Source organism: Ylistrum balloti, unplaced genomic scaffold, assembly GCF_031769215.1.
Source record: "Ylistrum balloti isolate Yb309-2 unplaced genomic scaffold, AGI_CSIRO_Ybal_v1 Utg369840, whole genome shotgun sequence".
In the NCBI taxonomy this organism is placed as follows: Eukaryota; Metazoa; Mollusca; class Bivalvia; order Pectinida; family Pectinidae; genus Ylistrum; species Ylistrum balloti.
In genome coordinates this window covers 994,375-1,018,498 of record NW_026781998.1, presented here as the reverse complement: position 1 = coordinate 1,018,498, position 24,124 = coordinate 994,375, and the positions used below count along the sequence as shown (strand labels likewise).

At 37.7% G+C, this 24,124-nt stretch overlaps 1 protein-coding gene across 1 annotated transcript in view; it reads left to right on the top strand.

Moving 5' to 3' along the window:
- LOC132545324 (protein mono-ADP-ribosyltransferase PARP14-like) overlaps nucleotides 1-24,124 on the top strand; it is a 66,498-nt gene that overhangs the window by 36,864 nt on the left and 5,510 nt on the right. The window contains 6 exon segments of the mRNA XM_060209002.1: nucleotides 207-386; nucleotides 2,070-2,249; nucleotides 5,162-5,379; nucleotides 8,085-8,496; nucleotides 13,051-13,190; nucleotides 17,471-17,579. Coding sequence (XP_060064985.1) covers nucleotides 207-386; nucleotides 2,070-2,249; nucleotides 5,162-5,379; nucleotides 8,085-8,496; nucleotides 13,051-13,190; nucleotides 17,471-17,579 — 1,239 coding nt within the window.

Genomic DNA, 24,124 nt, shown 5'->3' with positions numbered 1-24,124 from the left:
AGAAATTTGTCAAAGTTAAGCACAGGAGCATACAAACTGTTTATGATATGCTATGTACAACCAGGTTATACAAATGATGTATACAATTTATCATAACATAAATATGTCTTCAATAAGATCAATAGATTTAATGTAAGCTTATTCCCCATTCCTATCTTTTAAATTGTGGTTTACTTATGATATTTCTCATCATTTATTATTAATAGGTATGGCTATGATGTCTCAAGGTTTGGTGGTGACCTCTGGTGGTAATATGTTATGTCGGTACATTCTCCATGTCAGAACATGCTCTCGTCCAAAGGACCTAGCACAAGCTGTGGGCAGATGTCTGAAAGAGGCTGATCGCCTCAGATGTGACACCCTCACCTTCCCCGCCCTTGGCACAGGTACAGTAACAACTGCCTGAGAGACTGACCACCTCAGGTGTAACATACTCACCTTCCCTGCCCTTGTCACAGGTAGAGTAACAACTGTCTGAGAGACTGACCACCTCAGGTGTAACATACTCACCTTCCCTGCCCTTGTCACAGGTACAGTAAGAACTGTCTGAGAGACTGACCGCCTCAGTGTCACAGGTACAGTAAGAACTGTCTGAGAGAGACTGACCACCTCAGATGTGACACCCTCACCTTCCCCGCCCTTGTCACAGATATAGTAAGAACTGTCTGACAGAGACTGACCACCTCAGGTGTGACACCCTCACCTTGGCATATGTACATTAACAACTGTCTGACCACCTCCAGTCATCTGAAGCATTGATCTGTCTGGGTTGGGATTTCCTTTGTAATGTCCTGCTATCTGTACTTTTAGGTCCTAAGTGACCTATTGCGATCGCCTTTTGTGTGGCATAGTGCTTCGTAAACAATTGACATTTCCAACTTCTTCTTAATAACCAAAATGCCAAGTGTGCTGATATTGGGCCAGTAGCATGCTGGGATGAATTTGTTCAAGTAAATGACCTTGACCTACTTTCAAGTTCACAGGGGTCATATGTGTTAAAATCTTTTCACAAATTCGGATGAATAACCAATCATTCATGGTCATGATATTGGGTCAATAAAATGCTTTGATGAAGGGCTATCATGTTTGTTCAAATTAATGATCTTGACCTTCTGCCACAATGCTGGGACTGATGGACAAAGACCTGAAGACATCAGGTGACTGTTGACCTTGTATTGGCTTGGATGACTGTTGTGATGTTCAGTCATCTGTATCATTGACCTCTGTCAGGGTTAGAACGACTTCAGTAATGTCCAGTTATCTGTATCATTGATATCTGTCAGCGTTAAGATGACCTGTGTGATGTCCACATATTAGCTCACCTGGCCTGAACGGCCAAGTGAGCTACTGATATACTAGGGTGTCTGTCATTCATCCCTCCATTGTCTGTATGTCCGTCAACTTTCTCTAGAAATTGCTGGTGGTCATAAACGATTGAGCAGGTATTGACCAAATTTTGTCAGATGCATCCATGAGGGGATTGGGAACATATTTGTTTAAATTGTGAGTCTAGGCCCCTGGGGTGGAAAAGGTGGGGCCTAATAGGGAAAATTGAGCAAATTCTTTGAAATCCTACTCCTCTTGTAGGAATGATTGGGTTTTGTCCAAAATTGGTCTGAAGCATTGTTGGAGGACGGGGAATGAATTTTGTATAAATGGTGGTGCCCCCTGGGGCAGGAAGGGTTGGGGGGAATTTTGCAAAGTCTTTAAAATCCTACTCCTCCTGTAGGATGATTGGATTTTACCCAAATTTGGTGTGAAGTGTTCTTAAGTGAAGGAGAACCAGTTCTGTATAAATGTTTCATTCTGACCATTTGGGACAGGAGGATTGGGGCCAAATAGGGGAAGTGAAAGTTCCTTCTTCCGTACAAGATTGGTCTGAAACAATTTTATTAATAGTGAAGCTGACTTCTGTTTGGCCACAAGGCTGCGACCCAATAGGGAAATTATTTTGGAAATTATTGATCATATTTAAAATTCTTTATTAAATGGCTGAATAATTAGCCACAATGCTAGTCCTTTGGGCCCATTGTTTTATGTTTTTTTGCTGAAGTTGTTTGTGGTTACAGGTCAGATAGGCTGTCCACCAAAGGATGTAGCAGACACCATGTTTACTACCATACAACAGTTTACTGACCAGCTCCGTTACTTGAAGAAGGTCAGCATTGTCATTTACCAAGCAGACATGGTAGACACATTCAAAGCTCAACTCAATCGTCAACTAGGAGGAGCCGACTCTCAGACAAAAGGTGCTGTTGGTAAAGGATTTAATCTGGATTTAATGCTACATTTAATTGGATAAAGATTTGTGAAAACTTATCTTCATTCCATGCCCACAACTTTCTTTTTTTTAGCACATGAAACCTAGATGACAGTTTTCTCATTTAATTTGATTGCTGGGTATATTACCTTGTCAACAGCCCATGTCATATGGAGGTGGGGCTTCCTTGTATTACAACAGGAGGCCCATTGCATGCCATCCAAAATAACATGGATGAAGTGTCTCGCTTCTGTATAGACTGGTCTTTTTCTAAGTTTCCTGGGAAATGCAAGCCCCCAGAAGAGAGCATCAAACCACCCACACACCTGAGTTGACCCCCATATTTGATAAAAATGACATCATCAGTTAGAGTATAATATGGACAGATGGAAATTTGGCCTCACTTTGAATTTTACTGACTTCAATGATACAAATACTACTCAAAAGCCACTAACAGCTGTCCCTTTTTTTGTTGAAAATGTTTTGTATTATGTTTATGTGCAATGGTACAAATTAATCACCTATTTAAATTCCTCTGCAATATGTCACTAGCAAAAACTCAATGTATCACCAGTAAAAACTCATTATATCACCAGCAAAACCTCAATATATCACCAGCAAAAAATCAATGTGTCACCAGCAAATACTAAATGTGTCACCAGCAAAAAACTCAATATATCACCAGCAAAAACTCAATGTGTCACCAGCACAAACTCTGTGTCACCAGTAAAAACTCAATGTGTCACCAGTAAAAACTAAATGTGTCACCAGTTCAAACTCTGTGTCACCAGTAAAAACTAAATGTGTCACCAGTAAAAACTCAATGTGTCACCAGCAAAAACTCTGTGTCACCAGTAAAAACTCTGTGTCACCAGTAAAAACTAAATGTGTCACCAGCAAAAACTCAATGTGTCACCAGCAAAAACTCAATGTGTCACCAGCACAAACTCAATGTGTCACCAGCAAATACTAAATGTGTCACCTGTAAAAACTCAATGTGTCACCAGCACAAACTCTGTGTCACCAGCAAAAACTCAATGTGTCACCAGCACAAACTCTGTGTCACCAGCAAAAACTCAATGTGTCACCAGCAAAAAAAATCAATGTGTCACCAGCAAAAATTCAATGTGTCACCAGCAAAAATTCAATGTGTCACCAGTACAAATTCAATGTATCACCAGCACAAACTCAATGTGTCACCAGCACAAACTCTGTGTCACCAGTAAAAATTCAATGTGTCACCAGCACAAACTCTGTGTCACCAGTAAAAATTCAATGTGTCACCAGCACAAACTCTGTGTCACCAGCAAAAACTCAATATATCACCAGCAAAAACTCAATGTGTCACCAGCACAAACTTTGTGTCACCAGTAAAAACTCAATGTGTCATCAGTAAAAACTAAATGTGTCACCAGTTCAAACTCTGTGTCACCAGTAAAAACTAAATGTGCCACAAGCACAAACTCTGTGTCACCAGTAAAAACTAAATGTGTCACCAGCAAAAACTCAATGTGTCACCAGCACAAACTCTGTGTCACCAGCAAAAACTCAATGTGTCACCAGCAAAAATTCAATGTGTCACCAGCAAAAATTCAATGTGTCACCAGTACAAATTCAATGTATCACCAGCACAAACTCAATGTGTCACCAGCACAAACTTTGTGTCACCAGTAAAAACTCAATGTGTCATCAGTAAAAACTAAATGTGTCACCAGTTCAAACTCTGTGTCACCAGTAAAAACTAAATGTGTCACCAGTAAAAACTAAATGTGTCACCAGCAAAAACTCAATGTGTCACCAGCACAAACTCTGTGTTACCAGCAAAAACTCAATGTGTTACCAGCAAAAACTCAATGTGTCACCAGCAAAAAACTCAATGTGTCACCAGCAAAAAAAATCAATGTGTCACCAGTACAAACTCTATGTCACCAGTAAAAACTCAATATGTCACCAGCACAAACTCTGTGTCACCAGTCAAAACTCAATGTGTCACCAGCAAAAAACTCAATGTGTCACCAGCAAAAAAAATCAATGTGTCACCAGTACAAACTCTATGTCACCAGCAAAAACTCAATATGTCACCAGCACAAACTCTGTGTCACCAGTAAAAACTCAATGTGTCACCAGCACAAACTCTGTGTCACCAGTCAAAACTCAATGTGTCACCAGCACAAACTCAATTTGTTACATTTTTGTATAGTAGTGGAATGTTACCTTTCCATTGTCATTGGTTTCTGATTTAAAAACTGGGAATTATTGGCAGATTGTATTTCAACTTTAGTCTGATAGTCTCTCCAATGAAAAGACCTGATAAAAACAACTGATCATCTATCAGACAATAACAATTTGTAGATGAAGGTTCTCATTTTTGCCGCTTTTTTCCATAATCAGGGAGGCCAAGTTTAAGATGGTGCAGAAAATTTGTTATGTTTATATAACCTATCCTCAGAGTGTAAAATGGTCATGAGGTGTACACAACCTCTCCACATCATTGATTTCTGGGAGAGATATGTCACCTTATGACAGCAAGACTATAATCTATGGTATTTATGGTAGATCAATTTTAACAAAAACCCTATATTATTAGTTTTGTACCACTGACTTAATTCACTGATGGTCTCAGGAATGTGAACAATTTGAAAAGAAAAAGTCATCTTTTCGAGACTTTCTTTTAACAACTCATAAACCATAATGTAAAGTTATTACAGTGATCTGAGATATGGTTTGCAATACTGTATTATTGACAAGAAAAATGAGTTATTCTTTATCAATAATTATGCACATTTGTCTTAATTTTGTCAAACATTAATACAAGTTATTGGGGATTACAATACTAGTTCATACATTATCCATGAAAAATTGCATTGTTCACATTTTTTATTTCCTTCCATTTATTATTAGAAAAAGGAGCATACAAATTCAAGAGTAAAACACCAAAGGCCGATAAATCAGTGACCTGTGCAACCCCTGCCGAGGTTCAGTTTTTGTTATGGAGCGACTCTTCTACAAATCTTAACCAAGCCAAGAGGCGTATTGACCAGGCTTGTGAATACGAATTCAGGACAATGACAGTGTCATCATCCTACCAAGAAATTATAAAAGGATTGAATAGATACCAGGTTAGTAATGATATATAATGCTGATATGTGTCAGGTTAAGAAAAGGTTAAGAACAGAAACCAAGGTTAGTGTGAATATATGTCAGGTTACGAAAAGGTAAACAACAGAAACCAAGGTTAGTGTAAATATATGTCAGGTTACAAAAAGGTTGACAACATAAACCAAGGTTAGTGTGAATATATGTCAGGTTACGAAAAGGTAAACAACAGAAACCAAGGTTAGTGTAAATATATGTCAGGTTGCAAAAAGGTTAACAACAGAAACCAAGGTTAGTGTAAATATATGTCAGGTTACAAAAAGGTTAACAACAGAAACCAAGGTTAGTGTGAATATATGTCAGGTTACAAAAAGGTTAACAACAGAAACCAAGGTTAGTGTGAATATATGTCAGGTTACAAAAAGGTTAACAATAGAAACCAAGGTTAGTGTGAATATATGTCAGGTTAAGAAAAGGTTAAGAACAGAAACCAAGGTTAGTGTGAATATATGTCAGGTTACGAAAAGGTTAAGAACAGAAACCAAGGTTAGTGTCAGGTTACAAAAAGGTTGAACAGAAACCAAGGTATATGTCAACATAAACCAAGGTTAGTGTGAATATATGTCAGGTTACAAAAAGGTAAACAAAACAGAAATATATGTCCAAGGTTAGTGTAAATATATGTCAGGTTACAAAAAGGTTGACAACATAAACCAAGGTTAGTGTGAATATATGTCAGGTTACGAAAAGGTAAACAACAGAAACCAAGGTTAGTGTAAATATATGTCAGGTTACAAAAAGGTTGACAACATAAACCAAGGTTAGTGTGAATATATGTCAGGTTACAAAAAGGCTGACAACAGAAACCAAGGTTAGTGTGAATATATGTCAGGTTACAAAAAGTTTGACAACAGAAACCAAGGTTAGTGTGAATATATGTCAGGTTGCAAAAAGGTTGACAACAGAAACCAAGGTTAGTGTAAATATATGTCAGGTTACAAAAAGATTAACAACAGAAACCAAGGTTAATAAAAATATATGTCAGGTTACAAAAAGGTTAACAACAGAAACCAAGGTTAATGTAAATATATGTCAGGTTACAAAAAGGTTAACAACAGAAACCAAGGTTAGTGTGAATATATGTCAGGTTACAAAAAGGTTAACAACAGAAACCAAGGTTAGTGTAAATATATGTCAGGTTACAAAAAGGTTAACAACAGAAACCAAGGTTAATGTAAATATATGTCAGGTTACAAAAAGGTTAACAACAGAAACCAAGGTTAGTGTGAACATATGTCAGGTTACAAAAAGGTTAACAATAGAAACCAAGGTTAGTGTGAACATATGTCAGGTTACAAAAAGGTTAACTACAGAAACCAAGGTTAGTGTGAATATATGTCAGGTTACAAAAAGGTTAACAACAGAAACCAAGGTTAGTGTGAATATATGTCAGGTTACAAAAAGGTTAACAACAGAAACCAAGGTTAGTGTAAATATATGTCAGGTTACAAAAAGGTTAAGAACAGAAACCAAGGTTAGTGTGAATATATGTCAGGTTACAAAAAGGTTAAGAGCAGAAACCAAGGTTAGTGTGAATATATGTCAGGTTACAAAAAGGTTAAGAGCAGAAACCAAGGTTAGTGTGAATATATGTCAGGTTACAAAAAGGCTGACAACAGAAACCAGTGTTAGGGAATAAATTCCAGGTTTTGACATTTCATATAAAAAAAAACATGACTATTGAGTTTTCCATAGTCAACTTTTGACATCCTCATAAAAATGACTTTGAAATCAGAAGGACAAGGAGAGGTAGTGTCTTCTTTTGCATTTATGCATTTGTTTTCCATGAATATCAACTCCTGGAGATCAGTTAACTTAATAAGTGAGCAAATTCAAGTTATGTAAAGTTTTATGACTCCAAAGGTCATTGTGATCCTCATTGGAGCTAATAAGGTCCATTAAAGGAAGATATTCACCTTTCTTTGCTCTCAACTTTGTCCCTGAAGTACTAAAACTGATGTAAAGGATGTATTTGTCTGTCTCCCTGAAGTACTAAAACTGATGAAAAGGATGTATTTGTCTGCCTCCCTGAAGTACTAAAACTGATGTAAAGGATGTATTTGTCTGTCTCCCTGAAGTACTAAAACTGATGTAAAGGATGTATTTGTCTGTCTCCCTGAAGTACTAAAACTGATGTAAAGGATGTATTTGTCTGTCTCCCTGAAGTACTAAAACTGATGTAAAGGATGTATTTGTCTGTCTCCCTGAAGTACTAAAACTGATGTAAAGGATGTATTTGTCTGTCTCCCTGAAGTACTAAAACTGATGTAAAGGATGTATTTGTCTGTCTCCCTGAAGTACTAAAACTGATGTAAAGGATGTATTTGTCTGTCTCTCTGAAGTACTAAAACTGATGTAAAGGATGTATTTGTCTGTCTCCCTGAAGTACTAAAACTGATGAAAAGGATGTATTTGTCTGTCTCCCTGAAGTACTAAAACTGATGTAAAGGATGTATTTGTCTGTCTTCCTGAAGTACTAAAACTGATGTAAAGGATGTATTTATTTGTCTTTCTTTGTCACATAGATACACATCGGCTGAATTAGATTGGTACCGATGTACACATCAATGATTTTCCTGTTAACTGGATTTCTCTTGTCCTGTTTTTTACTGATTTTTGTAGCAACATTTTCTACATAGATTTTATAATTTTACTTAATCTGTTGTAGATTGAAAAGTTACATCAGCTTGGATCCCAAGGAAATGTCCACTTAAGAATAAACCAGAGTAGAGGGGAGATAACTCTAGAAGGCAGACATTCACTGACCTCGGCCCTGCTCCCAGAAATACAAAATCTACTCCACAAATTTGAGAAACATAAAGATGATGTTGAAAAAGCAAAGACAGTCGCTGATTATGTGCAGTGGTTGTATGATGAAAATGGGAAATGGCGACGATTCAATGCAGAGATCAACTTGGTTATTGAAAAGGCTTTCAAGGACAAAGAAGTTCAAACCAAAGTCAAGGACAACAAAGGGGTCACATATATAATAGACTTTCAGAAAATGGAAGAATATGAGAAAGATTTACCACATAAGAAATACAAAATAGAAAGACGAGACCTTGGAGCAAAGTCATCAGGTTTGTGTGTTAGAATGTGACTGTTGAATGCATTCATTTCAATCTATATAAACTTAATCTTTAGTTGATTCTGAGTGCTGTATAATATAAAACACTGGTAGGTTTCTTCCTTTGTTACATTAAAGCTCTGAAAAGAATTAATATATAAAGCTTGATTTTCCATCCCTGATGCAAGTTTGTGTGGAGTTATTGAATAAAATGTTGTCAAACCTAAACCTATAAAGTTGTCAAAAAGTTTTGTAATGTACAGTTTAAAATTTGAAGTATTTATAGTATGTCAAAAATCATAAATACTGATCAGAACGGGTATATACGCAATAGATTTATTGGGTATAACATCAGGCTTATTCAAGATATTATTGATTATTCAGAAAAGTTCAACATTGATTCATGTATAATTTTTCTAGATTTTTCAAAGTCTTTCGATACAATTGAGTGGGATTTTATGTTTACTTGTTTAGAAAAATTCGGTTTAGGGAACTCATTTATTAAGTGGGTTAAGACTTTGTGTACGGATATCAAAGGCTGTGTAAAGAACAATAACTGGTTAACCGGAAGCTACAAAATATCACGTGGAATAAGGCAAGGTTGTCCTCTTTCTTGTTTACTATTTGTCATAGCGGCAGAAATTTTGGCATGCAAACTACGTTCTGATACAAATATTAAAGGTGTAAAGTTAAATAATAAATATGTAAAGATATCCCAGTTAGCAGATGATACTACATTGTTCATGAGGTATAGTGAGGTTGAAAGGGCATTGAAATTAGTTGAATTCGGAAAAATGTCAGGATTAAAATTGAATAAGGATAAGACAGAGGGTATTTTTGTTGGATCAAATAAAAATAAAAACAATTGTCATGCAGGTATCAAATGGGTGAAAACGGCAAAAAATCACTGGGTGTTCACTTTGGTATGAACAGTAAAGTATGCTCCAATCTTTGTTGGAAGACAAAATTGTATCTATAGACCAATTAATGAAAAATTGGAAAAAAAGGAAGTTAACCTTGCTTGGAAAATCGATTATAATACAAAGTCTAGTTATTCCAATGATTACTTTTCTCGTTAGTGCAATTGGAATCGATAATGACACGATTAAGGTTTTAGAAAAGATGATTTACACTTTTATTTGGGATGGGAAGCCTGATAGAGTAAAACGAAATACTATGATCTGTGATTTTGATAATGGTGGGCTAAAAATAAGAGACATCCAATGTCACATTAATGTCTTACGTATTTCTTGGATTAAGCGATTACTTAACCACACTGAAGCCAATTGGAAAATTTTGCCACACTATTATTATGATAAATTTGGTACAAATAATTTAATTTTTGAAATGAATACATGTTCAACTATACTCCTGCCAAAATATCAGGAATTACCGAAATTTTATTTTGATTTACTTAGTTCGTGGTTTACACTGCAGGAGGAAAATCGTAATATAAAAAGTTACAGGGAAATAAAACAACAGGTGATATGGGGCAACAAACATATAACATTGGGTGGAAAGGCTCTATGGTTTAAAACATGGATAGATTCTGGTTTGATTTACATAAACGATATTGTGGGAATTTATGGAAAAATAGATGATAATCTTATATCTGATAAACTGCATTGTAAAAGTAACTGGTTAGTTGAAATTTTATCTGTAAAACAAGCAATACCACGATGTTGGATAGAAGAATTACGTAGTGAAAAATCTAAATCGGTCGTTCAGATATTATGGAAGGATGTTTGTGTGTTTAATACAACAACATGCAAAACAAAGTCATTGCAAAATATGTGTAACAAGGAAATGTATGATATTCTAAGGGGTAAAAAATCCCATACTACACATAACTTCCAAGTTTGGAAAGAAAAACTTAATATCAAGGAAAATAGTAGAGGCGTGTTTACCAACTTTTTTGAATTTGTATTTAAGGTTGTAAGGGAGAACGACGAAAAAGTTTTTCGTTGGAAATTATTCAGTAATATTATCCCCAATGGCGTTTTATTAAAAAGATGGAATATTAAGTCACACGAGAATTGCGAAGTATGTAAAGTTAAAGAAGACTATATTCACTATTTTATTGAGTGTATTTGTATAACTCCACTCTGGGATCACGTAAAAATATCTCTTCGTAGAATAGGCTACACCATAAATATAAAATGTTTGAAATATATAGTTATTGGATATAAAATAACCTATTCTGCGTATGACTGGATTAATAGTTTGTTATCACTGGTTGGGTTTGTTATATACAAATGGTATCACCAAAGTGATTCAAGGACAAAGTACGTGGACATAGTAAAACTATTTGAGTATGAATTGAACAGAAAATTATGTTTAAAGTATTACCAAAAGATGACTTACTTGAAATTATGTTTGTAAAAATGATTACAGCAAACGTGACGAATCACTTTGAATAATCGTTTACGTAGTTACAATGCTATTTAAAAAAAAAGAAAAAAAGGAACACACTGTGATGAAAATGAAGCCAAAAGAATTTCAGCAAGCATGGTGACAGCGACATCGTTCTCTACACAAAAACAATAAATTGGTGATTTAAAATATATCTAAAAGTGAACCAAAATAATTCATTTCTTTTTTTATATATTTCTTTTTTATAACATCCATACTATGTTAACAAATGTGTTATCTTTGATCTTCGATTTGTGTAGTTAAGAGAAAGAAACACAGAGAGGGTGATTGAGAGATAGAGAGATAGGGAAAAGGAAAGACAGGGAGGGGAGAGAGAGAGGAGAGAGAAGTGGAGAGAGAGGGAGGGAGAGATAGAGAAGGGGGGGAGATAGAGAGAAGTGAGAGTGAGAGAGGGAGAGTGAACAAGAGAGAGGGGGATGAGAGAAAAGGGATAGAGGAAAGAGAAAGGAGAAAAGACGCGAGACAGGAAAGGAAAGATTAAGAGGGAGTGAGAAAGAAGGAGGGGGAGAGAGGGAAAGACAGAACTAAGAGTGACAGAGAGAGGGAGGGAGAGAGAGAGAGAGAAGGAGAGAGAGGGGAGAGGGAGAGAGAGAGGTGAGAGAGAGATGGGGGAAGCAAGGAGAAGGAAGAAACAATTTTTTAGAAAATATGTACAGCGATATTAACAAAACATGAAAAAGCATAAACTGAGTTGCTATGTAACTATGTGAGACCTGCTGATTTGCTATTTTCTGAGTGGGAAAAAAAAAAAAAAGAAAAAAAAAAAAAAAAGAAGTATTTATACCAAATCTGTTGTATTAATTTTCAATGCTCTATCGACTACAAAAAAGGATGAAAGTTAAAATCAATATTTCATGTTATAATTAAACATACTTAGATTTATGATGAAAATATTTCTTTTTTGATGTTGATATCAATCCTTTATAATGTTATGTAATAAGAAAAAATTTTAATTCATGTATACTAAATTAATATGAAAATCAGTCCCTCAAACAATGAATTGCTATAGTATTCCCTATATATCACCCCACCTCTTTGTTACCTAGTTGTAGTATTCCCTATATATCACCCCACCTCTTTGTTACCTAGTTGTAGTATTCCCTATATCACCCCACCTCTTTGTTACCTAGTTGTAGTATTCCCTATATCACCCCACCTCTTTGTTACCTAGTTGTAGTATTCCCTATATATCACCCCACCTCTTTGTTACCTAGTTGTAGTATTCCCTATATCACCCCACCTCTTTGTTACCTAGTTGTAGTATTCCCTATATCACCCCACCTCTTTGTTACCTAGTTGTAGTATTCCCTATATCACCCCACCTCTTTGTTACCTAGTTGTAGTATTCCCTATATCACCCCACCTCTTTGTTAACTAGTTGTAGTATTCCCTATATCACCCCACTTCTTTGTTACCTAGTTGTAGTATTCCCTATATCACCCCACCTCTTTGTTACCTAGTTGTAGTATTCCCTATATCACCCCACCTCTTTGTTACCTAGTTGTAGTATTCCCTATATCACCCAACCTCATTGTTACCTAGTTGTAGTATTCCCTATATCATCCAACCTCTTTGTTAACTAGTTGTAGTATTCCCTATATCACCCAACCTCTTTGTTACCTAGTTGTAGTATTCCCTATATCACCCCACCTCTTTGTTAACTAGTTGTAGTAGTTCCTATTCACCCCACCTATATCACCCAACCTCTTTGTTACCTAGTTGTAGTATTCCCTATATCACCCCGCCTCTTTGTTTCCTAGTTGTAGTATTCCCTATATCACCCCACCTCTTTGTTACCTAGTTGTAGTATTCCCTATATCACCCCATCTCTTTGTTAACTAGTTGTAGTATTCCCTATATATCACCCCACCTCTTTGTTTCCTAGTTGTAGTATTCCCTATATCACCCCACCTCTTTGTTACCTAGTTGTAGTATTCCCTATATCACCCCATCTCTTTGTTAACTAGTTGTAGTATTCCCTATATATAACCCAACCTCTTTGTTACCTAGTTGTAGTATTCCCTATATATAACCCAACCTCTTTGTTACCTAGTTGTAGTATTCCCAATATCACCCAACCTCTTTGTTACCTAGTTGTAGTATTCCCTATATCACCCCACCTTTTTTTTTCTAGCTGGGATTAGACTGCCAACCTCCTGGTCACCGATGGGTAAAGACAGTTACAAAATGGTTACTCTCTCAACCAACGATAGTGATTACAAAACCACAGAGAAGGCGTTCCTCAGTGCTCAACAGCAGGCACCTATTCAACAGGTAAGAACTGTGTTAGTGGAGTATGATACCATTAAACCGGATGTTTTACTGTTGTAGTGGAGTGTAATACTGTGTAGTGGAGTGTGATACCATTAAACCGGATGTTTTACTGTTGTAGTGGAGTGTAATACCAATAAACAGGATGTAGTGGAGTGTGATACCGATAAACAGGATGTTTTAATGTTGTAGTGGAGTGTGATACCAATAAACAGGATGTTTTACTGTTGTAGTGGAGTGTGATACCGATAAACAGGATGTTTTACTGTTGTAGTGGAGTGTGATACCAATAAACAGGATGTTTTACTGTTGTAGTGGAGTGTGATACCAATAAACAGGATGTTTTACTGTTGTAGTGGAGTGTAATACTGTTGTAGTGGAGTGTAATACCAATAAACAGGATGTTTTACTGTGGTAGTGGAGTGTGATACCAATAAACAGGATGTTTTACTGTTGTAGTGGAGTATGATACCAATAAACAGGATGTTTTACTGTTGTAGTGGAGTGTGATACCAATAAACAGGATGTTTTACTGTTGTAGTGGAGTGTAATACTGTGTAGTGGAGTATGATACCAATAAACAGGATGTTTTACTGTTGTAGTGGAGTGTAATACCAATAAACAGGATGTTTTACTGTTGTAGTGGAGTGTAATACCAATAAACAGGATGTTTTACTGTTGTAGTGGAGTGTGATACCAATAAACAGGATGTTTTACTGTTGTAGTGGAGTGTGATACATCAAACAGGATGTTTTACTGTTGTAGTGGAGTGTAATACCAATAAACAGGATGTAGTGGAGTGTGATACCGATAAACAGGATGTTTTAATGTTGTAGTGGAGTGTGATACCAATAAACAGGATGTTTTACTATTGTAGTGGAGTGTAATACCAATAAACAGGATGTTTTACTGTTGTAGTGGAGTGTGATACCAATAAACAGGATGTTTTACTGTTGTAGTGGAGTGTAATACCAATAAACAGGATGTTTTACTGTTGTAGTGGAGTGTGATACCAATAAACAGGATGTTTTACTATTGGAGTGGAGTGTAATACCAATAGACAGGATGTTTTACTGTTGTAGTGGAGTGTAATACCAATAAACAGGATGTTTTACTGTTGTAGTGGAGTGTGATACCAATAAACAGGATGTTTTACTGTTGTAGTGGAGTGTAATACCAATAGACAGGATGTTTTATGTTGTAGACAGGATGTTTTACTGTTGTAGTGGAGTGTGATACCAATAAACAGGATGTTTTACTGTTGTAGTGGAGTGTAATACCAATAAACAGGATGTTTTACTGTTGTAGTGGAGTGTAATACCAATAAACAGGATGTTTTACTGTTGTAGTGGAGTGTGATACCAATAAACAGGATGTTTTACTGTTGTAGTGGAGTGTAATACCAATAAACAGGATGTTTTACTGTTGTAGTGGAGTGTAATACCAATAAACAGGATGTTTTACTGTTGTAGTGGAGTGTGATACCAATAAACAGGATGTTTTACTGTTGTAGTGGAGTGTAATACCAATAAACAGGATGTTTTACTGTTGTAGTGGAGTGTAATACTGTTGTAGTGGAGTGTGATACATCAAACAGGATGTTTTACTGTTGTAGTGGAGTTTAATACCAATAAACAGGATGTTTTACTGTTGTAGTGGAGTGTAATACCAATAAACAGGATGTTTTACTATTGTAGTGGAGTGTGATACCGATAAACAGGATGTTTTACTGTTGTAGTGGAGTGTGATACCAATAAACAGGATGTTTTACTGTTGTAGTGGAGTGTGATACCAATAAACAGGATGTTTTACTGTTGTAGTGGAGTGTGATACCAATAAACAGGATGTTTTACTGTTGTAGTGGAGTGTAATACTGTGTAGTGGAGTGTGATACCAATAAACAGGATGTTTTACTGTTGTAGTGGAGTGTAATACCAATAAACAGGATGTTTTACTGTTGTAGTGGAGTGTGATACCAATAAACAGGATGTTTTACTGTTGTAGTGGAGTGTGATACCAATAAACAGGATGTTTTACTATTGTAGTGGAGTGTAATACTGTGTAGTGGAGTATGATACCATTAAACAGGATGTTTTACTGTTGTAGTGGAGTGTGATACCAATAAACAGGATGTTTTACTGTTGTAGTGGAGTGTGTGGAGTGTAATACCAATAAACAGGATGTTTTACTGTTGTAGTGGAGTGTAATACCAATAAACAGGATGTTTTACTGTTGTAGTGGAGTGTGATACCAATAAACAGGATGTTTTACTGTTGTAGTGGAGTGTAATACCAATAAACAGGATGTTTTACTGTTGTAGTGGAGTGTAATACCAATAAACAGGATGTTTTACTGTTGTAGTGGAGTGTGATACCAATAAACAGGATGTTTTACTGTTGTAGTGGAGTGTGATACCAATAAACAGGATGTTTTACTGTTGTAGTGGAGTGTGATGTTTTACTGTTGTAGTGGAGTGTGATACCAATAAACAGGATGTTTTACTGTTGTAGTGGAGTGTGATACCAATAAACAGGATGTTTTACTGTTGTAGTGGAGTGTGATACCAATAGACAGGATGTTTTACTGTTGTAGTGGAGTTTAATACCAATAAACAGGATGTTTTACTGTTGTAGTGGAGTGTGATACCGATAAACAGGATGTTTTACTGTTGTAGTGGAGTGTGATACCAATAAACAGGATGTTTTACTGTTGTAGTGGAGTGTGATACCAATAAACAGGATGTTTTACTGTTGTAGTGGAGTGTAATACCAATAAACAGGATGTTTTACTGTTGTAGTGGAGTGTGATACCGATAAACAGGATGTTTTACTGTTGTAGTGGAGTGTGATACCAATAAACAGGATGTTTTACTGTTGTAGTGGAGTGTAATACCAATAAACAGGATGTTTTACTGTTGTAGTGGAGTGTGATACCAATAAACAGGATGTTTTACTGTTGTAGTGGAGTGTAATACCAATAAACAGGATGTTTTACTGTTGTAGTGGAGTGTGATACCAATAAACAGGATGTTTTACTGTTGTAGTGGAGTGTGATACCAATAAACAGGATGTTTTACTGTTGTAGTGGAGTGTGATACCAATAAACAGGATGTTTTACTGTTGTAGTGGAGTGTAATACCAATAAACAGGATGTTTTACTGTTGTAGTGGAGTGTAATACCAATAAACAGGATGTTTTACTGTTGTAGTGGAGTGTGATACCAATAAACAGGATGTTTTACTGTTGTAGTGGAGTGTAATACCAATAAACAGGATGTTTTACTGTTGTAGTGGAGTGTAATACCAATAAACAGGATGTTTTACTGTTGTAGTGGAGTGTGATACCAATAAACAGGATGTTTTACTGTTGTAGTGGAGTGTAATACCAATAAACAGGATGTTTTACTGTTGTAGTGGAGTGTGATACCGATAAACAGGATGTTTTACTGTTGTAGTGGAGTGTGATACCAATAAACAGGATGTTTTACTATTGGAGTGGAGTGTGATACCAATAAACAGGATGTTTTACTGTTGTAGTGGAGTGTTTTACTGTTGTAGTGGAGTGTGATACCAATAAACAGGATGTTTTACTGTTGTAGTGGAGTGTAATACCAATAAACAGGATGTTTTACTATTGTAGTGGAGTGTAATACCAATAAACAGGATGTTTTACTGTTGTAGTGGAGTGTAATACCAATAAACAGGATGTTTTACTGTTGTAGTGGAGTGTAATACCAATAAACAGGATGTTTTACTTTGTAGTGGAGTGTGATACCATGTAAACAGGATGTTATCATAACTTTAGTTCCATAACACATGTGCTTTACAACCTAACAAAGGGAATTAACTCTTACTATAATACGACTACTATAACTATAGGTGGTGATTGTACTAGGCTTTGTTTCATTGGAGGTAAAATGTCCAATATTTGTGTTACAAATAACTGCTTTGATTGCTGAAATGATGAATGCATCAACTTGAAAAGCTATCAAAACACTGAGAGTTTTGATGAAGAGTCAACATACTGGTATCAGGCATCAATTGTTAACATGACTTTCACTCCATTAAAACCCGGAAAAACTGTACATATCATACGTATGTAAATCTATCTAACATTATAATTATGATGATGAGTATCTTGCCAGGATGTTAGAATTGTTTGAGTTCTAAAAGGTATTAAAACAAAAATGCATGTACACTTCTATTGTCTTTTTTTGTGTGTTGATAAAAACAGACTATTATTTTCCTTGTTCTTACACTTGTGTCTTGTATCTTTGTGATCTAGGGTGGGTTTCACCAGTTCCTCATGCAAGGCTTCATGGCTCCCCAGTATGGCAGGCGCCAAATTGTCAAGGTATGACAGCATTAATCAAAGAGTGTAGCAGTACAGTATAGTGATAGAGTGTAGCAGTACGGTATAGTGATAGCAGTACAGTATAGTGATAGAGTGTAGCAGTACAGTGTAGTGATAGAGTGTAGCAGTACAGTATGATGATAGAGTGTAGCAGTACGGTATAGTGATAGCAGTACAGAATGGTGATAGAGTGTAGCAGTACAGTATAGTGATAGAGTACAGTATAGTGATAGCGTGTAGCAGTACAGTAAAGTGATAGAGTGTAGCAGTACAGTATAGTGATAGAGTGTAGCAGTACAGTATAGTGATAGAGTGTAGCAGTACAGTATAGTGATAGAGTGTAGCAGTACAGTATAGTGATAGAGTGTAGCAGTACAGTATAGTGATAGAGTGTAGCGGTACAGTATAGTGATAGAGTGTAGCAGTACAGTATAGTGATAGAGTGTAGCAGTACAGTATAGTGATAGAGTGTAGCAGTACAGTATAGTGATAGATTGTAGCAGTACAGTATAGTGATAGAGTGTAGCAGTACAGTATAGTGATAGAGTGTAGCAGTACAGTATAGTGATAGAGTGTAGCAGTACAGTATAGTGATAGAGTGTAGCAGTACAGTATAGTGATAGAGTGAAGCAGTACAGTATAATGATAGAGTGTAGCAGTACAGTATAGTGATAGAGTGTAGCAGTACAGTATAGTGATAGAGTGTAGCAGTACAGTATAGTGATAGAGTGTAGCAGTACAGTATAGTGATAGAGTGTAGCAGTACAGTATAGTGATAGAGTGTAGCAGTACAGTATAGTGATAGAATGTAGCAGTACAGTATAGTGATAGAGTGTAGCAGTACAGTATAGTGATAGAGTGTAGCAGTACAGTATAGTGATAGAGTGTAGCAGTACAGTATAGTGATAGAGTGTAGCAGTACAGTATAATGATAGAGTGTAGCAGTACAGTAAAGTGATAGAGTGTAGCAGTGATAGCAGTACAGTATTGATAGAGTGTAGCAGTACAGTATAGTGATAGAGTGTAGCAGTACAGTATAGTGATAGAGTGTAGCAGTACAGTATAGTGATAGAGTGTAGCGGTACATATTGATAGAGTGTAGTAGTACAGTATAGTGATAGAGTGTAGCGGTACAGTATAGTGATAGAGTGTAGCAGTACAGTATAGTGATAGAGTGTAGCAGTACAGTATAGTGATAGAGTGTAGCAGTACAGTATAGTGATAGAGTGTAGCAGTACAGTATATAGTGATAGTATAGTGATAGCAGTACAGTATAGTATAGTGATAGAGTGTAGCAGTACAGTATAGTGATAGAGTGTAGCAGTATAGTATAGTGATAGAGTGTAGCAGTACAGTATAGTGATAGAGTGTAGCGGTACAGTATAGTGATAGAGTGTAGCAGTACAGTATAGTGATAGAGTGTAGCAGTACAGTATAGTGATAGAGTGTAGCAGTACAGTATAGTGATAGAGTGTAGCAGTACAGTATAGTGATAGAGTGTAGCAGTACAGTATAGTGATAGATTGTAGCAGTACAGTATAGTGATAGAGTGTAGCAGTACAGTATAGTGATAGAGTGTAGCAGTACAGTATAGTGATAGAGTGTAGCAGTACAGTATAGTGATAGAGTGTAGTAGTACAGTATAGTGATAGAGTGTAGCAGTACAGTATAGTGATAGAGTGTAGCAGTACAGTATAGTGATAGAGTGTAGCAGTACAGTATAGTGATAGAGTGTAGCAGTACAGTATAGTGATAGAGTGTAGCAGTACAGTATAGTGATAGAGTGTAGCAGTACAGTATAGTGATAGATTGTAGCAGTACAGTATAGTGATAGAGTGTAGCAGTACAGTATAGTGATAGAGTGTAGCAGTACAGTATAGTGATAGAGTGTAGCAGTACAGTATAGTGATAGAGTGTAGCAGTACAGTATAGTGATAGAGTGTAGCAGTACAGTATATTGATAGAGTGTAGCAGTACAGTATAGTGATAGAGTGTAGCAGTACAGTATAGTGATAGAGTGTAGCAGTACAGTATAGTGATAGAGTGTAGCAGTACAGTATAGTGATAGAGTGTAGCAGTACAGTATAGTGATAGAGTGTAGCAGTACAGTATAGTGATAGAGTGTAGCAGTACAGTATAGTGATAGAGTGTAGCAGTACAGTATAGTGATAGAGTGTAGCAGTACAGTATAGTGATAGAGTGTAGCAGTACAGTATAGTGATAGAGTGTAGCAGTACAGTATAGTGATAGTGTAGCGGTACAGTATAGTGATAGAGTGTAGCAGTACAGTATTGATAGAGTGTAGCAGTACAGTATAGTGATAGAGTGTAGCAGTACAGTATAGTGATAGAGTGTAGCAGTACAGTATAGTGATAGAGTGTAGCAGTACAGTATAGTGATAGAGTGTAGCAGTACAGTATAGTGATAGAGTGTAGCAGTACAGTATAGTGATAGCGTGTAGCAGTACAGTATAGTGATAGCGTGTAGCAGTACAGTAAAGTGATAGAGTGTAGCAGTACAGTATAGTGATAGAGTGTAGCAGTACAGTATAGTGATAGAGTGTAGCAGTACAGTATAGTGATAGAGTGTAGCAGTACAGTATAGTGATAGAGTGTAGCAGTACGGTATAGTGATAGCAGTACAGTGTAGTGATAGAGTGTAGCAGTACAGTATAGTGATAGAGTGTAGCAGTACAGTATAGTGATAGAGTGTAGCAGTACAGTATAGTGATAGATTGTAGCAGTACAGTATAGTGATAGAGTGTAGCAGTACAGTATAGTGATAGCGTGTAGCAGTACAGTATAGTGATAGAGTGTAGCAGTACAGTATAGTGATAGAGTGTAGCAGTACAGTATAGTGATAGAGTGTAGCAGTACAGTATAGTGATAGAGTGTAGCAGTACAGTATTGATAGAGTGTAGAAGTACAGTATAGTGATAGAGTGTAGCAGTACAGTATAGTGATAGAGTGTAGCAGTACAGTATAGTGATAGAGTGTAGCAGTACAGTATAGTGATAGAGTGTAGCAGTACAGTATAGTGATAGAGTGTAGCAGTACAGTATAGTGATAGAGTGTAGCAGTACAGTATAGTGATAGATTGTAGCAGTACAGTAAAGTGATAGAGTGTAGCAGTACAGTGAGAGATTGTATCAGTATAGTGATAGAGTGTAGCAGTACAGTATAGTGATAGAGTGTAGCAGTACAGTATAGTGATAGAGTGTAGCAGTACAGTATAGTGATAGAGTGTAGCAGTACAGTATAGTGATAGAGTGTAGCGGTACAGTATAGTGATAGAGTGTAGCGGTACAGTGAAGTGATAGTGTGTAGTGGTACAGTATAGTGATAGAGTGTAGCAGTACAGTATAGCGATAGAGTGTAGCAGTACAGTATAGTGATAGAGTGTAGCAGTACAGTGTAGCGATAGTGTGTAGCAGTACAGTCTAGTGATAGAGTGTAGCGGTACAGTATAGTGATAGAGTGTAGCAGTACAGTATAGTGATAATAGTACAGTATAGTGATAGAGTGTAGCAGTACAGTATAGTGATAGAGTGTAGCAGTACAGTATAGTGATAGCAGTACAGTATAGTGATAGAGTGTAGCAGTACAGTATAGTGATAGAGTGTAGCAGTACAGTATAGTGATAGAGTGTAGCAGTACGGTATAGTGATAGCAGTACAGTGTAGTGATAGTGTGTAGCAGTACAGTATAGTGATAGAGTGTAGCAGTACGGTATAGTGATAGCAGTACAGTATAGTGATAGAGTGTAGCAGTACAGTATAGTGATAGAGTGTAGCAGTACAGTATAGTGATAGAGTGTAGCAGTACAGTATAGTGATAGAGTGTAGCGGTACAGTATAGCGATAGAGTGTAGCAGTACAGTATAGGGATAGAGTGTAGCAGTACAGTATAGCGATAGAGTGTAGCAGTACAGTATAGCGATAGAGTGTAGCAGTACAGTGTAGCGATAGAGTGTAGCAGTACAGTGTAGCGATAGTGTGTAGCAGTACAGTATAGTGATAGAGTGTAGCAGTACGGTATAGTGATAGCAGTACAGTGTAGTGATAGAGTGTAGCAGTACAGTATGATGATAGAGTGTAGCAGTACGGTATAGTGATAGCAGTACAGAATGGTGATAGAGTGTAGCAGTACAGTATAGTGATAGAGTGTAGCAGTACAGTATAGTGATAAGAGTGTAGCAGTACAGTATAATGATAGAGTGTAGCAGTACAGTATAGTGATAGCAGTACAGTATAGTGATAGAGTGTAGCAGTACAGTATAGTGATAGAGTGTAGCAGTACAGTATTGATAGAGTGTAGCAGTACAGTATAGTGATAGAGTGTAGCAGTACAGTATAGTGATAGAATGTAGCAGTACAGTATTGATAGAGTGTAACAGTACAGGATAGTGATAGAGTGTAGCAGTACGGTATTTGTCTAGCAGTACAGTATAGTGATAGTGTGTAGCAGTACAGTATAGTGATAGAGTGTGATAGAGTGTAGCAGTACAGTATAGTGATAGAGTGTAGCAGTACAGTATAGTGATAGAGTGTAGCAGTACAGTATAGTGATAGATTGTAGCAGTACAGTGTTGTGTAGCAGTTTAGGATGTAGCAGATTAAGTGCAAGTCACAGTACAGATAGAGGGAGTGATATTGGTCAGATTCAGAGAGCATACAGTATGAATATTTGTACAGAGAGGGAATATAGTGTGAATGGTTGAGACAGAGAGGGGCCATGATAGTCGTGAATGGTTGAGACAGAAGGGGCCATGAGAGTTGTGAATGGTTGAGACAGAGAGGGGCCATGATAGTCGTGAATGGTTGAGACAGGGGCCATGATAGTCGTGAAATGGTTGAGACAGAGAGGGGCCATGATAGTCGTGAATGGTTGAGACAGAGAGGGGCCATGATAGCCGTGAATGGTTGAGACAGAGAGGGGCCATGATAGGCGTGAATGGTTGAGACAGAGAGGGGCCATGATAGTCGTGAATGGTTGAGACAGAGAGGGGCCAAGAAAGTAGTGAATGGTTGAGACAGAGAGGGGCCATGATAGTCGTGAATGGTTGAGACAGAGAGGGGCCATGATAGTCGTGAATGGTTGAGACAGAGAGGGGCCATGATAGTCGTGAATGGTTGAGACAGAGAGGGGCCATGATAGTCGTGAATGGTTGAGACAGAGAGGGGCCATGATAGTCGTGAATGGTTGAGACAGAGAGGGGCCATGATAGTCGTGAATGGTTGAGACAGAGAGGGGCCATGATAGTCGTGAATGGTTGAGACAGAGAGGGGCCATGATAGTCGTGAATGGTTGAGACAGAGAGGGGCCATGATAGTCGTGAATGGTTGAGACAGAGAGGGGCCATGATAGTCGTGAATGGTTGAGACAGAGAGGGGCCATGATAGTCGTGAATGGTTGAGACAGAGAGGGGCCATGATAGTCGTGAATGGTTGAGACAGAGAGGGGCCATGATAGTCGTGAATGGTTGAGACAGAGAGGGGCCATGATAGTCGTGAATGGTTGAGACAGAGAGGGGCCATGATAGTCGTGAATGGTTGAGACAGAGAGGGGCCATGATAGTCGTGAATGGTTGAGACAGGGGCCATGAATGGTGGTTGAGACAGAGAGGGGCCATGATAGTCGTGAATGGTTGAGACAGAGAGGGGCCATGATAGTCGTGAATGGTTGAGACAGAGAGGGGCCATGATAGTCGTGAATGGTTGAGACAGGGGCCATGATAGTCGTGAATGGTTGAGACAGAGAGGGGCCATGATAGTCGTGGTTGATGGTTGAGTTGAGACAGAGAGGGGCCATGATAGACGTGAATGGTTGAGACAGAGAGGGGCCATGATAGTCGTGAATGGTTGAGACAGAGAGGGGCCATGATAGTCGTGAATGGTTGAGACAGAGAGGGGCCATGATAGTCGTGAATGGTTGAGACAGAGAGGGGCCATGAATAGTGATAGTCGTGAATGGTTGAGACAGAGAGGGGCCATGATAGTCGTGAATGGTTGAGACAGAGAGGGGCCATGATAGTCGTGAATGGTTGAGACAGAGAGGGGCCATGATAGTCGTGAATGGTTGAGACAGAGAGGGGCCATGATAGTCGTGAATGGTTGAGACAGAGAGGGGCCATGATAGTCGTGAATGGTTGAGACAGAGAGGGGCCATGATAGTCGTGAATGGTTGAGACAGAGAGGGGCCATGATAGTCGTGAATGGTTGAGACAGATAGAGACCATGATAGTTGTGAATGGTTGAGACAGAGAGGGGCCATGATAGTCGTGAATGGTTGAGACAGAGAGGGGCCATGATAGCCGTGAATGGTTGAGACAGAGAGGGGCCATGATAGTCGTGAATGGTTGAGACAGAGAGGGGCCATGATAGTCGTGAATGGTTGAGACAGAGAGGGGCCATGATAGTCGTGAATGGTTGAGACAGAGAGGGACCATGATAGTCGTGAATGGTTGAGACCATGATAGTCGAGAGGGGAGGGGCCATGATAGTCGTGAATGGTTGAGACAGAGAGGGGCCATGATAGTCGTGAATGGTTGAGACAGAGAGGGGCCATGATAGTCGTGAATGGTTGA